This window comes from Athene noctua, chromosome 10 (genome assembly GCF_965140245.1).
Source record: "Athene noctua chromosome 10, bAthNoc1.hap1.1, whole genome shotgun sequence".
Lineage (NCBI taxonomy): Eukaryota > Metazoa > Chordata > Aves > Strigiformes > Strigidae > Athene > Athene noctua.
The window spans coordinates 597,834-614,367 of record NC_134046.1 but is presented as its reverse complement, the minus strand read 5'-3'; the positions used below and the strand labels follow the sequence as shown (position 1 = coordinate 614,367).

At 54.8% G+C, this 16,534-nt stretch overlaps 1 protein-coding gene across 3 annotated transcripts in view; it reads right to left on the bottom strand.

Moving 5' to 3' along the window:
• Nucleotides 1-16,534, bottom strand: part of PLXND1 (plexin D1) — a 78,333-nt gene that overhangs the window by 13,351 nt on the left and 48,448 nt on the right. For all 3 annotated transcript variants that reach the window (XM_074914744.1, XM_074914745.1, XM_074914746.1), the window contains 9 exons: nt 16,333-16,482; nt 12,595-12,709; nt 11,438-11,545; nt 10,692-10,804; nt 9,392-9,499; nt 8,484-8,614; nt 7,874-8,072; nt 2,218-2,364; nt 351-507 (listed from right to left, as the gene is read on the bottom strand). In XM_074914744.1, the coding sequence (XP_074770845.1) occupies nt 351-507; nt 2,218-2,364; nt 7,874-8,072; nt 8,484-8,614; nt 9,392-9,499; nt 10,692-10,804; nt 11,438-11,545; nt 12,595-12,709; nt 16,333-16,482 (1,228 nt within the window). The remainder of the gene's footprint in view (nt 1-350; nt 508-2,217; nt 2,365-7,873; nt 8,073-8,483; nt 8,615-9,391; nt 9,500-10,691; nt 10,805-11,437; nt 11,546-12,594; nt 12,710-16,332; nt 16,483-16,534) is intronic.

Here is a 16,534-nt window from a genome sequence, read left to right as displayed (position 1 = left end):
TAGCTGCTTATGGGCAGTATTAGCAAGTATTCAGAAGCCATCAGCAGGCTCGGGGGGGTTTAGAGGGTGCCTGTTGTGCAGCTAAAACTACAGTCTTTGAAGGGTGCAAGCTCAAGCATCCCACTGCTCCACTTGGGCTTTCCTAAAGCTTCTTTCCAGTGATGTGCCCAGCTATTCCTGTCCTCCAGTATCTGGTCCCATCACTCATCCCTAAAAACCATCCCCAGGAAAAGGCTGCCCTGACATCTGCTCTCTTGTCAGCGCTGCTTCCCCCTGCACTCTGATCCACACCAAGAGCTACCATGCAGCATCAGGCGTTTCATCTGGTTTTAAATGCATCTGGTCCTTACCCAGGTCGACGTCTTCCACCCTTGGCCACTGGGAGTAGGGGACATTCTTGCAGAAGGCCTCCAGGATCTTCTCCTTCACTTGGCTGAGTGTGTCCGTGTCCATGGCCCTGACGCTCAGGGAGTCCATCCCGCAGCCTTGGAAGGAGACGTTGAGGTTCTGCAGGCAGAGGCCGAGTTAGGGGTGACCTGTCCAGCTCTGCCGGAGGCTGCGGTGCCCACGTAACTCTCACTGGGCCCCATGATGCTGGAAATCTGGCTGAACAAAGGCGGTCGCACAGACTTTACCGCTGGTGAGCGGCGCTGATTGATGGCCCCCGGAGGCTGAAGGCCCCATTTGTTGACACAGCCAGGAGGACCCGGGGAGCAACGCTGCAACCTCCTCTTACGCTGCCTCGCTAATGGGCCTTACCCCGACACGCAGGGACCACCTTGGGGGCGGGAGAAAAGGTCAGCCCCCGTAACCAGCCATGTCCTCAGCTTCTTGGCTCCGACCAGTGACTAATGGGACCGCCAAGGCTCATTGCTCAGCCTCTCCCTGACGCAATAGGCCAAGCTCCTTTGTTTAAACAAGCTTTAGGCACGTCGTAGGTCTGTGCAATGCTGGGGCCCACCACCAGCACCACCCAGGAACCTGCTCGAGAGCGTGCGGGACTGCGGGCCAAGGCGCTGCACGGGGCTGCAGGCTGCCACCAGAGCCTGCTGGGACCGCAGCGATGCACGGCTACCACAGTGGAAAGCTGCAGGGCAACGAGAGCAACTCTTCCTATAAACAACCCTCTCCTCTTTCGGGAGAGGCTGCCCTGCCAGCGAAGCGAGGAGAGGCAGAGTCCAGGTGCCAAACGCCACGAGCGCGGCCTCTCCCCCCACCTCTTCGAAGGACACCCGGCCACACGCCAGTTGTGGCCGAGATCTTCACAGCTCGGAGGGTCCTCTGCAAACGCCACCTCCCAGTGCCAGGACAGAGCATCCTTGCATGGGAACACTGTCAGGGCACAGGTGAAGTCCCGTTTTCTCCACAGCATTAGAGGAAGATGTTATTTCACAGACTGTGCAGGTGTTCTTTAAAGCTGCGGTTCAGGTACCAGCAGTGTGGGGGATGGCCAGGGAGTTAGCACTAACCCTGTGGTTGCTCTTCTTCCTCCAACACACCCTGTTCATACTTTCCTTTCTCTTCCTAGGAAGGAGGAAGCAGCTGTGCTTCCCCTGCTCAGACTTATGAAGTTACCATTTCTGCCGAGAAAGCTAATACTGTGCGCCCCGCTGGTAACCCCTCTCGCTCTGCACTGTAAATTTACAGGTCAATTGGTAACAGGAATCTGCAGAGGATGTGGAGCTCGAACCTGCTCTGAGTTACGGTGATGCACATCTGGGGTAACCCACTGACTGTGGTGAAGCTGCTCCAGATTTATGCCAGGTAATTGAAAGCAGGATTTGACCCAGGCGCTGGAGGGAGCCAAGCCCTTCCCAGGCACGGCCCTGCTCCGCCCTGTTCTCATTTCCCAGAACCGCTCTTCAGCACCACTCCGGCGAGGGCCTGGGCAAAGCCTCAGCCCAGGACTCGGTCCCACAGCCAGCACCTTCCCGCTGCTCGGGACGGGGCTCTCTGGCTGGGAATGGTAAACCTCTTGCTTTAATTCTCTGAAAGTGGCACAACAAATTTTCTCACCTCGCTCCACCCCTAACCTGAGCTACTCGGGTGACCCACCAAGGGACAGCTGTGGAAACACGTCAGCACGAGCCCCACTCCGCAGCGCTGAGGCTCGGCAGCGGCGCGGTGCCCGCGCGGGTCTGTCGGTTACACGGTCGGCGAGATCAGCCTCTCGCACAACCACCCCCCGGCTCAGAGCCGCGGGGCGCGGGTACTCACCCTCGGCTTTGCCTCGATGTTCTCCCTCAGGAGCCACTCCTCGTTGAGGGTGTACCTGGCTTTCCCCGTGATGGCGTCGATGGACCCTTTGTTGATCTGCTGCTTGATCGCACAGATCAGCAGGAAGAAGGGCTCGCCGACCGTCTCCTGGGGAGGGAAAGACCACGTCAGCAAACCGGGCCCGGTGGTGGCAGCTCCTTCCAGCGCGTGGCGGGGACAGGCTCGGCACAAACACCGACGGTGCCCCGGCTCCCAGCAGCACCTCTCTGAGGCTGTTCAGAAGTTTCCAGACTCGTGGCAACGTGACAGCGCAGATGGGGATGAGGCCGTAACAGCCAACAACAGCCCCAGGCGACTTTCAGGGAGGGTGAACTGACTGTCAGCACCAACACAGCCCCTCCGACTCCCGCCGTGGGTGCCGCGGGGCTGTGGGTCGCCACGGGCTGGCTGTGCCAGCTCGGGCTGTGTCACAGGCGGCGCGCTCGGGCGCTGCGCAGAACGCAGGGGCACAGGCATAGCTGTGCTGGTAGGTCTGTGCATGCACAATGCTCAGCAAAACACAAATGCGCATTCATTTACATGTGAAATAACGCATGAACTTCAGGGAGAATCTGCCATACCCCAGTACAGGGACCCTGCTTGCAATCTGACGGGGCGCAGGCTGTAGCGTACTGCGCTCAGCAGGGCAAGGATGGGGCTGATGCGCACAAAAATCCGTGTCTACAGAGACATCTGGGCGCCCAGCTTTCTCAGGAAGGTGTCAGCTGAACGCCTCCTTGCGCTGCCTGCTTTGCCACTGAAATCCATGGAAGTGAGCCCACTGCGTGTGCTGTGGCTCTGGGAACTGGTGTTCATACTTGTCATACCACAGCAGAGCCCCGAACACAGCAAAACAGAGAGGATCAGGGTCAACAAGCTGTTCCCATGCGACAGCGAGCAAACACACCATTTAACTCCTTACATTCATCAAACTTCATCTTATGGGAGAGAGGTGAATTGTGACGCTGCTGCAATGAAAACATAAAACACAACGGGGACCAGCTATTTGTGATGCGGTTCAGCTGCACGGTTTAACGCCAGATTTCTGAGCCACTTCTGCCTGCTACGCTGATGTGCAGGTAAAACATAAGCTATTTTCTTAAGAAACTTTTCAGTACTGGAGTACATCCCATTCTCCCTAATGTTCATGTGCGATTTCCTTCCCATGAGGCAAGTGCAAATTATTGCACATTTATGTACTTTCTGAGCATCACACACGCCCCGCACAAACACTCCTGCCATCTGAAATCCTACTCGAGACAACAGATATCGAATGATTTTGATATTTCTCAGCTAGGAGCTGCTAAATCCTGTTCAATCTGCTTCTTAATTAAGACTTGGTCATTCTTTAATTCTAATTGCCCTATAATTGCTAAAGCAATTAATTTGATGTCAGTTTTGATTTGGCTGCGTTCGGCGCGGTTGACGATCAGACGCTGCAGCAGGGCTGTAGGTGGGCACGCACCATCTGTGCCAATGGTGCACCCGCTTTCTTTTCCGAGGGCAACTCTTTTTATGAACACGGGGAAGCTCCTCGGGCCTTCTGCCCGGGTTTAACGGCTTCCTGCAATGCTCCTTCTGAGCACGCAGCACAAAAGGGGCTCAGAGAGGCAGAGCTGTGGGTGCGGGACACGGAGGCAGCACGGCTTCCAGAAAGCAGGGGAGGATGAGACGTCGTGGGGCCGTGGAGAAGCTGAGGATGGCAAACGCGGTGGTGGCAGTGTCAGAAGACATAAGGAAGAGTTGAGTTTCTGCGAGAAAGGCAGGAGTAGGAGATCACAGGCGAGGGGACGATGCGGGCACGGGGACATCTCCGGCTGCAGCACCTGCCTTCCCCCCGCGCCGCCAGGCTGACCCTGCACCAGAAGCGCTGACAGGCCCTGCCACGAACGGGAACTCTGTTCTGTTGGACGTGCGTGAGCACACAGCGGGGACGAGCCCAAGGCTAAATTCAGCGCTGGGTTTTGGAGCCTGCCCCGTCCCCCCCGTGGGAAGCTCTGGCCCCAGCCAGAGGTGAGAGGGCTGCCAACGGCTACACGGCCGCCTCCAAACACACGAGCAGAGCGCGAGTCCTGCTGACGCGGGAGCTCGTTACAGCCCGAAAGCAGCACAGGCTGCCCGGGCCAGGGCTGACGGTGCGGCACCTTCCCGCAGCCGCTCTGGAAGGGGCAGCCCGGGGCCGCGCGGGCGCTTCGGACCCGCCGCAGCGTGCGCGGGCAGGATCGGCCCCAGGCCTGGCCAGCGCTCCGCCACCGAGATACTATTTCTGTTTGGCTTTTTGGCTCTCAGGCTCGGGAACTGTGGGATGTTATGGAAATCTGCAAAAGTGCTAATCAGACAGCAAATTTCAAAGAGGGGAAAGAAGGGCTGGCAGTCAGGGACTAGAGATAAAATGGCAAACTTGGAAACCTCAAGCATTGTTCGGAAAACTCGTCTGGAAACGAATCAAAACTGTCTTTGGATTTGGTTAGTTGGGAGAAAGGAAGTTTAACTAGAAGAGATCAGTGCTGATTCAGGACAAAAAAATACTTAAAAAAACACAGTCTGGGGCCTTTTTTCCTCCTATTGTGAAGGTATTTTAATGAGACTTCATTTTCATTTTTGACTGAACTGTTACAGGCTCTTAAAGCTACCCAGGGCACTGAAATAACTCTGCCGTAATGGAAAGCACAGTTCAGGCTGGCATTACTTGAACTGTTTCACGCACGATGAGCGTGGGAGGGCTTGGGTTTTATATGCTTGGGAAAAAGAAAAGGTTTAGAGCACAGCCTAGATTCACATGTTGCTGCCCTATTAACAAGGCTGACAAATCATTAGAGATGTCCTCCCAGGAACACTTTACAGCCATTTCCAAAGTGTCTTGGTGAGGCTGGGGTGGGAAAAGCACAGAAAACAGCTGCTTATCCCAAGTGCCTGCTAATTTTGGATGATTATCTGTTTGCATTCTGTGAAGAACCAAACCTCAGCTCCATCCCACATGCTACACTTTGGGAAGCTTGGACCCAGACCTAAAATCTGAATTCCAGGACCTTAACTTCAACTCCTGGTCCCTGATCCTGTTGGGGACCAGGCACAACGGCACCACGGTATCTCATGGGGAAGGCAGGCCTTTTTTTCAGCATTTTCCACCAAAGCTGTAGCAGAAAGCAGAGACATGGACCATTTTATCTATGATTCTCACTGGTTCTGCAGAAACAGAGGTCTGCAGTCATTGCGCCAAGTGCTGCAAATTCCCCCTGAGTGCAGGCCCAAGCAGCAAGCCTCCTGCTCGTCCTTCATCGCGTCTCCTGCATGCAGCGAGCCAACCCTCCCCCATGAGAGCGGCCACTCCGTCGCCTTCAGGTGCCCTCCACATGTTCAGAACACTAGTGACTGTGGCCTGCAGCTCCCTCCCAGCTGAAGACAGCTCCTTCAAATCATCTTCCCCCAAAACACAAATGGATGGACTGTTAGGCAGAGCATTAATACAAAACAAATGTTTTGAGCATGTAGCGTTGACTTACAAGGGAAAATACAAGCACTTGGAATTTTTCCACTGCACAATGGCAGGGACCTTTGCAGCAGCTGTTTCAAATAGATGTTGTGATTAATGGGGATAATTCAAGAATGAAAACCAGACCCATCGTCACACGTCTGACCGACCAGTGCTACAGGCAGGCGGGCAGCCCTTTTTTTTTAACCAAGAAATGCCTCTCTGAAGGCAACAGAGTTCAGCCCAGAGAATGCCAGGCACAGGGGAGGCGTCTGACTATTGCTCGTATTTAAATCCGAGCCCTGCACAAGGAGGTGCCGTCTGTCTGTCCGCGGTGGCTCTGAGCTCAGCTGTGCTGTGAGGAAGGTCCCAGCTCCACCGACCCGGACCGACCCCCCGTCCCTCTGCACAGCTGAGCTCGTGTCCAACAGGGACAGTCAAAGGGCCGCTCTGGACATTTCTGGCTGGTCAATTCTCTCCCGCCGCCCATCTCAGCAGGCAGCACAGGCTCTCCTCTGAGCAGGTCCCCCACCCTCACTGGGGAGCACACGTGATGTGAGAACCACTTGGAAATCAACTCTTCATTACGCTCTAGTATGGAAATCATTTGCTTTTCAGAAATGGGAAAAGAGTTCGGTAGAAAGTGCCACGACTGCCTTCACCACCACGGCTTTAGGCTGAGCCCGTGAAGCAGGGAGGGGACTGCCAGCCCCTGCCAGGACCCCTCCGTGGCTCACAGCTCGCCCCAGCACCCCGTGGCCATGGGGACTGGCTCACAGCTTGCCCCAGCACCCCGTGGCCATGGGGACTGGCTCACAGCTCGCCCCAGCACCCCGTGGCCATGGGGACGGCCACTTGGCCCCGCTGCCAGCCCAGGACAAGCCTGTGGTGATGGGTGCCTCCCTGCCAGGCGCCCCGGGGAAGGGCAGTGCGCTGGCACTCCAGAGCTCCTCGACATTAATTAGCTCCGTAACGTGCCCAAGTCTTTAGGCCCACGTGATAAGACTCAACTTTCTTTCCTCTTTTTTTTTTTTTTTTTTTCCCCTGAGAAAGCCTTCTTGCATAATGTCCATTTTTAGCACAAACTGGAGTTGGATCAGATGCCTCACATGTGGTCTCCACTCTCCAAAAGGAGAGATCAGCACTTTTTTTCTCCAATGGTTTAACTGCAGTCAGAAAAACTGAAGTTTTAAAAAAAAAATATCACTAATTCACAGTTTTCTGCTCTTACAGGCTGGATAGTTGTGCTGCACTGGCACAGCCAACCTCATTCGCTCCTGAAACTTTTCTTTCATTATACTGGCTAATTGTGGGAGCTAAAATGAAAGATTATGAACTACAAAACCACAGGCTTTAGGACAAAAAGTGATCATCAGCTGAGATCAGAAGACATTATGATATGTATGAGGACAATACAGTATTGCTTCTGTGGCTATAGCAAACACTTTGGGAAAAGAGATTTTTCAAAGGCTTTTTCAAGGCTCTCCCCTGTGGGTAAAATGGGGTGTCCTCCAATTAACTGCCGTGGAATCAATTAAGTTATTGCTCAATCCTTCTGGGAAATTCCAACCAGAACTGGCAAACGTTGGAGATAAAGCACTGAGCAGATGGACTGCTGATGTGCTCCGAGATGCCAAATATATTTCTTTTCGCTACTGTCAGAAGACAGTCGGGCTTCTGGACAGACACCCCACCTGTGCTGCTCCCACCCGCCCGGGAAGTGCGGAGCTGGGAGCCCCCCCGCGAGGAGCCCCCCCGCCACTGGGCAGCGGCCGGAGAGCCCCCACGGCTGCCGGGCTGGTCAGAGAAAACAACAAATAACTGGAACGCTTTCCAAAACCTCAAGCCATTCTGGTTACTTTTCCAACTCCCCTACGGCTCTCTTCTCAAGCACGGTGCAAACACGAGTCCGTGCTCCGGCCTTGGGAAAGGCCTGCTGAGATGGCTGAGCTCACCAAAACCCCAGGCAGAAGTGGGGAAGCAAAATCACTTTTCCACACTTGAACCTTTCAATACACTGGAGTTTGCCAGACATTAGTGACCATTCAGGTGGCAATGCTGGCAGGTATTCAGGCCCTCAGCTGCCCCACACACCCCTCGCTGAGCCGAACTCGCACCCACAACAGCAGCATCTGCTCCTCTTACTCTGAGATAGCTGTACATGCAGATGGACATCCAGTTGGTCAGCATCTTCTCCACCACGGATTCCGTCCTCCTCAGCATCAGCTTGGGGTTTTTGGAAGCCGAAGCATCTATCAGATCCACCAAGAGGTCCTTCATGATGCTGGTGTAATACTCCAGTTTCCCGTGCAACGCAATAGTGAGCAGGGAGGCCAGGTTACATCTGAAACACAGGATTGGGCAGGACTCACACACCCATCCAGCAAGACTGAACCGCCAAACGGCATAAACCCCCCAACAAAACAGAAAGGCAGCATTTCACACAACTTTCATGAGCATTCTCAACAGCGTTAAACTCCAAACCCCCTTTCAGTGCAGCAGGACCGTGGGTCAGCTTGCACACTCTTACTGGTAAACCAAGTGTTCAGGGACCCAAGCGCTCACGAGCGAGTCACTCATTGGGCCTTTTGGTGCTCTTCAGGTTTATGGCCACATGTCTAATAGAAAAGTAGGAGGCAAGTGCAACTCAACCTTCAACGGAAACGCACAGCTCCAGACACGGGCTGGATCGCTTACAGGTAAGGAATAAACCAGCCTCCTCCAGCTGCCAGGCCCTTGGTTCTGAAGCTCATACCTGTCTCTAACAGCAAAGTCCTTCTGCTGCTCGAGAGCATGGACAAACACTATGAGAAAGTGCTTGTTGTTGAGTAAGGTGGAGAACAGCGAGATTCCTTCTTCCATATTGGGTCTGCAGTTTTCAGGGATCTAAAGAAAAATTTAGAAAGCAGAGTGAGAAAAACCCTGCTTATTGTTTTTCACAGATTCATAGAATCCCAGACTGGTTTGGGTTGGAAGGGACCTTAAAGCCCATCCAGTGCCACCCCCCTGCCCCAGGCAGGGCCACCTTCCACCAGCCCAGGTTGCCCAAAGCGCCGTCCAGCCTGGCCTTGAACCCTTCCAGGGAGGGGGCAGCCACAGCTGCTCTGGGCAGCCTGTGCCAGGGCCTCACCCCCCTCACAGGGAAGAATCCTTAGATCTAACCTAAATCTCCCTGTGGGCTGTGGGATTCCCATCCTTGAAGACATCTGACACAGGCGGATAAGGCCCTCAGCAACCTCACCTCGCTGGAGCTGTTTAAGCAGATCTCCCTTCCAACCTAAGCAAGACTCTGATTCTTCCAATTCCTACTTCTTCGCCACATGAAACCCAGCTCTGGGACAAGAGCAGCTTTTACCACATCCCTGAGTGGAGGAATCTCATGTAGGATGAACTGTGTCTGGGAGTGAAGTGACACAGAGTACGATACACACAGGAGGAAAATCCCACAGCGGAGCCGGGGAGGATCTCAGGACAATGCGAGAGCAGCTCCGAGATCTGCCTTCTCCCATCAACCACACTGAGCTGATGCTGGGATGTGTTAATTGTTTCAAGTGATCAGGCATCCCCCACACACCACAAGAAAACGCATGGCACTGTCAACACACGCGAGGATGGTTAGCACCCGCCCCGGAGCATTCGTTGTGTTGTTCGAGGGTTACTCACTTTCCATTCCCCCACCAGGAGCGGGTGGGTTTCCTGGACCTGGGAGCCCACCTGGGAGCTGAGCTGCGGGGTGGGCAGGATGTAGCACTCCTCGTAGAGCGAGGAACACTGCAACCAAGCACAGCGTTAGGGGAGGGCGGCTGCACCCGGCCACGGCCTCCGCGTCTGCCGCGGCGCAGCGAGACGGACAGACGTGTCATCGGGACCGAGGACCACCCATTATGAAGAAACGCATTGGTACGGTTTACGAAGCCTTTAAACACTTTGCAAGAGCCTCTTGAATGAGCAAACAAACACCACTAGAACGGGTGGAGGCAGATGTCTGCACAGACAGGAGGCTGTTAGGGTAGGGAGACTGCAAATAGACTAATTTGACAGCGAGAAAAATCCCAGAAGAGAAAGCATTATAGAAGACTAAGTCAAAATAGAGGAGTACTGCGTGTTTTAACATATGTAACTTTTGAAACAGATGGGAAAAATGTCTAAATCTCTAACATTCATACAGCAGTCTGAATCTTAAAGACTCTAGTGTGCAGATATATAGAGTCTGGATAACTTAAAAACCTGAGTAATAACTACTAATGAAACACTCTGCAGTCATAAATCATCATCTCACTCCTCACCACTGAAATGCAACTGCCTCAGGGGTGAAATACAGCCGCTGTTAAGGGCACGCAGCGACAGAACGGAGCAGCCGGTGACGGGAATTACGGCACCGGCGCGTCTGGTGCGGCCCTGGAGGATGCTGCGGAGACAGAGGGGGAGCGGACGCCCACGGCGCGTTTCACGGGGAGCACCAAGCACCCAGCCTTCGGCAGAGAGCAGGGAAAGGGGGCACAGGGACAGCTAAGGGGCCGCCGAGCACCGGCAGAGCAGCTGGGAGGGGCCGGTGACAGGCTGCCCGGGACAAAGAGCCCCCTCGCCCCAAACAGCCTTCAGCCTCTGCCGAAGCGTGGGGCGGCACTGGAGCCCCGGGGAGCCGGGGGAGGCCCCAGCACCTGCTGCTCTGTGGGAGGGGGTGTCCAACGGCATCCAGCGGCGAGGCAGAGCGACCCCTGGGACATGGCTGCCGCCAGGCTCCTGCTGGGGGCGAGCAGGCCCGACCTTACCTCACACCCCGGGAGCTGCTGCTCCACTTTTGACAATAATTGAGGCTGAAATATGTGACAACTAAATATATAACACTGGAATGATTTCGCTACGCTGCAATAACCCTTTAGCAGAGGGAAAGCAGAGTCCTGATCTGGTTAGGAAGGACCTGGGAGTGATTAGGGGACCGTGAAATGTGGCATCGCCTTACTTTGGGGAAGAACGTCCGGGTGACAAAGTGCTTGTACTCCAGGAACGGGATCCCCTGGCTGCGGTTCAACTCCTTGGTCAGGTCTGTCATGTCTGTCTGCAGTTCCGCAAAACCTTACACAAAGAGACCCGCAGATGGTAAGAGCTCCCATACTCCACCAGCTGAGACAGTAAGCAGGCTGGCACTGAAAAACACGGCATGTCTCATCTCTGCCTCCTCGAGCCTCTCCCTCGAGTGGGCTGACGTGGGGTTTTCTTGAGGAGCAGCAGATTGTGGTCGGGTTTACCCGCCAGCACCGTACGTTGGCAGTGACAGAGGCCACCCCGGCTGCGGGAGGGCAGGACCAGCCACACACTGCGGGGATGGCGGGCGCGGGGACTGCGTCTCCCCGTGCCCTGCACTGCTGCAGTTCTTGTTGCACCCAGTGGAAAAGCAAACTAAAGATTAGTGGGGCCCTCAAGCAACCCCCGGACGTGGCCAAGGGCCATTAACCCTGGGACAGGGAAACCAGGGGCACTGAAGATCAGTGGCTTGCCCAAGCCAGGCAGCAAGGCTGCAGCAGAGCCACGCTGCCAGCTGCTGAGCCGCACTCACAAACCCTGCCGGAGCTCAACGGTGACAACAAAATTCTGCTATAAATAATTCTATAAACTTCTACAGAGCAGAAGGTGAACGGCTTCGACCCTGCTACTCTGTCACCTCCCTCCTACGCTGGCTCCTCCTCAGAGCCCAGCACGCTGACTTACCTTTGCGGATTTCCTCCCGGATCTGCGACTCCATCTCCTCCATCTGGAGCAGGGTTTTCTGCCAGTAGCGCTCAGCTCTGCGGCTCTTTGTGCAAAACACAAAGAGAGCTGGAAAAGAGGAAGGGAACAAGCCTTTTGGACTAGGGCTTAGGAGCAGCTGCAGCTGGGATCAGAGCAGTCCTCTGCTGACACGGGTGCAGAAAGCTAAACTCAGTGTTGGTTTAACACCTACAGCAAGCCTGGTATCTGATCAGGCAGTTGTCGATTATCTGTAAATAAGTAAAACCAGCTGGAATTTAATGATCACGCTGTAACTGTCGTCTTCAATTTAGGTCTATATTCAGCTTAACTGTATATGAATGTATTCCAGCTGATTAACAGATACAGATTTTAAGACGTTTACCACCTGTATTACAGTGTTCATGTCTGACAGTCTTCTCGTGCCTCCAGAAATATGTTTCTAATGATGGGTGGTGCGTTTAATAAATAGTGTGCGTTATAACTTTTATTAAACACAAATCAAATCCCTATTAGAAACACCTCATTTTCTGTGAACTGGCAGGTTTCTCGCCGCACAGTCATTCTGGGCATGCAATGAGAAGATACCCTAGCCAAAGGACACAGGTGTGTTGCAGAGCTTCCAGCGAGGTGAGCAAACTGCTGTGCCTGCTCCAGATGCGCAGCTCAGGACGCTGCTCTGTTCTCCATCCTCTCTGCCAGGTGCCTGTCACTGGCTGTCACTGACGACAGGACCTCGGGGCGGGTGGACCTGGTCTGGGACAGCCTGTGAGTCAGCCCTGTTCCAGTCACTGCCAGTCCAAGACCAGTTTCTCACACCCTTCTGTATTTATTTATAGTAGCTACTGAGTGTTTGGGGGAAAACGGTAAGTTTATAAATATCACAGGCTCAAGTCACAGAGTTGAAGCAGGGACGCAGCCAGCAAACGCTCTACCCTGCAGGAAGGTTTGATCCTGGGTACTGGCTGGGTCCTGTACAAAGAAGAGTGGCCACTTGCTGCACCCAGACCAGTTTCAGACACTGCACAACTGCAGCACTCGGAGGTTTCCTAAACACACGAGTGAGTCACCCTCACCCCTCCACACACAATGAGAAAAAACCTCAGCACAGCTGGACACTCCTGGCTCTGATCCCTTACCTACGACCGAGAGGACCAGCAAGATGCTGCAGATGACTATGGAGACGATGATTGCAGTCTCTCCTCCCCCAAGGTGCAGCATCGCGATTGTGTAGTTGAACTTTCCAACTTGGATCTAGAGGGGGAGAGGAGGGAGAGAGGCAGGAGCTGAGTGGCAGCTGCTCAGCCGAGCGAGGAGGGACCCCGGGGCAGTGCTCGGCAGCCCTTCGCCCAAGGACACGCTGACAACGCTGGCTCAGCCCCCAGGCTTTGCAGGCTGGGCTGGGCTGGGCTGGGCCGGGCTTTCACTGCTGAGCCTTGGGGACTCCACATGTCTCAGAAGAGCCCAACTCCCGTCCTGTGTGCTCTGGTGGAACGCCGAGGCTGGCTCGCAGCAGGCTGCAGAACCGCAGCCATGCCCATCCCAGGGCCAGCACAGGGCTTTGGTGGCAGAGCTGAGGGCTCCAGCCCACGGCCCAGCCCCACTGCACCCACCCCAGGGCACGAGACAACCCCTTCTTCAAGAGCTCACCCTCCCATACAGGACTGCCCAGACTACTTTTACTAGAAAACCACTTCCACTAATCATCCGACTTTGTAATGCCTCTGAATGGCCTTTGAATCTTTTCTCCTCCAAAAGCAGAACTGCTGCCACTCAGGAGAAGGAGGGCAAATAAACTTTAAAGTCTTTGAAATACAAATAAAGTAAGGGAATAAAAATAAATAATAATGGGACCAGAGATGAGTAATGATCTTGCAGCTAAAGCAGTGGGCTGGGTGTCAGGAGGTGCTGGCTCTGCTCCCAACCTGTACTTCTTGTGACACTGAGCACAAACCACTTGAGCTCAGTCCTTTGGTCTCCTGATCACCAGAAGGGAAGAGGCCAACACACATCACAGGCAGGCTGGTGAGTTTGCTCCCTGCTGTTTATAAACGGCTCTCTAGGCCCCTGGGATGAAAGGGTTCAACAGCATCATCTGATAAGGAAAACTCATGACCACACTAGTCTTTCACTTCTGGAAATGCCAGTTTCACTTCTCTCAAGGAATGAGAAGCGAGAGAAACTTCAGCAAAAAAATGAAATTACGTAGGAAAGAAGAGGGAATAATCGTATGAGTACATCTGTGTCACAGCACTCCGGGAAAGATGCTGTGGTTAAATCAGAGTCAGCTCAGTGCCACAAGCAGGCCCTTCCCACCACGTCCACGCATCGGACACGGCGCAGCGCACAGCCCTCCAGCAAATCCAGGCCCTTGCCCTCGGCAGCGCTGGCGAGGGCACCGGTGCTGCCAGCTGAAGGCGTCGGGCAAGCCTGTAGGTCTCTCTCTGAGCTGCTCCCTCCGCAGGCAAGAGAGGAGGGACTGTCCTGCCGCGGGCAGCGCCGGCTGCCACCCCCGGGCTCGGGAGCACCTCCAGCACCTCCCACCCCCACGCTGGACCACAGGGCCCGGCCCCGCGGCTCCAAGCCCAGATGGACACTGGTGCTGGTGGTTTCTGGGGTGGTGCCCCCGGGCAGTGTCCAACATGAAGAGCTTCCGTCTCCTCGCCGGCAGCCGAGGTGGGGATAGCGGCGGGGAGCCACGAGCGCTGCGCAAGCATCTGCGGCGCTTCGTTTGACAGTCTGCACAGCACCCTGCCTGGCCTTGACATCGCCACCCCTTTCATCTGAAATGCTGCCATGAGGCAAGTCCTCTATGTGTTTTGAGTCTTTTTTCCCACCAACTCAACCTTTTGCATTTGCCAGAGGAGAAATCCCATGCTTGCAGTTTAATTCAGTGTTTGAGCAGTTTAGTCATGAACAAAAATGGGTTTGAAGGCCTCAGCAAGCTTCTCTTGTTTATTCCGACAGGTCTACTCCATGCAATTTTTTGTAAGGGGAATTAATTAGGCTGCAGGTTGAACAGCAACATGTCCTGTCACCAGCACGTGGTGGCGGGGGGCCCGAGGACACCCTGCTCCCGGGAAGAGCTGTCAGGGCTGGGCAGGACTCCAGGGGCACAGGGCTGCCTCGGGGGTCACTGGGAACCGTGCTCCGCCTAACGGGATGGATCCATCTTGCAGCCTCCCAGGGTGTGAATGGGATCCCCTTGGGACTTCTAAACTGGACCAAAACCAAGCCCCAGCGCACCTCAGGCACACCCAAAAGAGCTACTCGAAAGTGACCCCCTAAACACAGGGAGGCTCAGGAGCCCCATCTTCACCACCAGCTCCTTCTCTCCACAGACAGCTCCCGCGGCGCGGTGCGACCTGCAAACATGGACCTGGCCCGAGAACACCTTCACAGAACAGGCACACCCAAGATCACAGTCAGAATTCAGATCAACAGCTGGGCACGTTTTAAGGGGCCATTTTCCTGCACCGCGCTCGCTGCAGATGTGAGCCCTACCCTCGAAACAAGATCTGGGCTCTCACACCAGGCGCGGCAGCTCGCCAGAAGAGAGGATCTGCCTCGGCCGGGCAGTTTGCTGCGGCCCCGGGAGCTGTCCCCGGGCAGAGCCGGCAGCGACCGCTGTGCGGGTCCGGCCCCGTCCCACCAAAGCTCCTCCAAGGATGCTGAAAGGCAGCTGCTGCCCGCGACACGGCCAGCGGGCAAGAACTCAAACCACGTATGAGGGTTTAGTGAGTACACACAGACATGAACGCTCCTTGACTGTGTGGCTGCGCTCTCACTGCCGGTGCGCTCTGAACAGCTGTGTGATGCTGCAGGGCTGGGTATCATTCCACTGCTTCCTAGGGGCCTGCCAGGGCATTGTCCTGAATGTTTCATGCCAAACCAAGGCTAGCAAACTCATGAATTCCTCTTCTTCCCCGAAGGGATTTCCCTGTTTCTCAATTCTCTCTACAAGCAAAATTACCCCATTTAAAATTTCCATTAAAATGAATTGGGAAATTCTGCTACTTCTGCAGTTCCCCGTTTCCAGTTTGCATCAGAATTTCATACGCCACGGACTGTAACCAACAAACTGGAAAACCCTGTCAGTGAATTTGTGCACCTCTCCTGGGCAGCACAAGTCTACAGCCTCCTCAACCCCCCCTGCAGCCTTCCTCCTCCTCCTCCTCCGATCCCCACCGCAGGCTCCCACCCGTTCACTGTTAACCACGGACTGGGAGGGGGGCTGCAGGCTCTCAGAACGTGGCCATGGAGGCATTTTCTCTCCAGATACAAAGAGCCACAGTCACCACCCTGCGTGGCAATGGGCCACATAGGACATGAGGGAAACTGAGGGCGAGAAGAGCAGTTAAGTCAAGCCCTCTGTGGAAAAAAGGACAGGAACAAAGTAGTGTGGATTTTGCAGATGAACAACAGCCCTGAACACCGAACAGTGTGTTTTGCAGTGACAAAATGGCAGCCCCTGGGAAGCAACAGGAAACCTTCCAGCCTCTTGCCCTCTCCGGTCACAGGCAGGGACCCATCTCCAGCAGCTTATCACAGCCTGGGAAGGGTCGGGCCCCCGTGTCTGCCTGCAGCTCTCCTGCTGGCAGGAGGCAGCCAGCTGACTGCAAACCCTGTGGAAATCCCCAAACGTATCCCATGAGGGGCAGAAAGAAAACTACTGCAAGTGACAAAACCTCACATGCCTGGGATTTCACAGCGCCTTACAAGCACTGACAAAATCCTCCCCCCCGCAGCTCACAGCCCAGTTAACTCAGGAGGCAGCTGCTGGCCCAGCGTGGCAGCCCCCGGCCAGCGTCAGCCCCACTGGCCCCTGCGTCCCACCCGCGAGTCACCCCGGGAGCGGGGAGGCTCCGGGAACTCACCGTCACCGGTAACTGCCTTTCTGAGGTGCTCAGGGACTCGTTGACAGAGCAGTGGATGACTTTGTCCGAAACAATCTGGATCTCACAGGAGATAAGGCCAATTTTCACCTGGTACTCATTGCTTTCCAGGCCCAGGCTGTCAGGCTCTTTCTAATGACAAAAATAGAACCAGGATGTCAGTCTTTAGAGTGGCGGTTGGAAT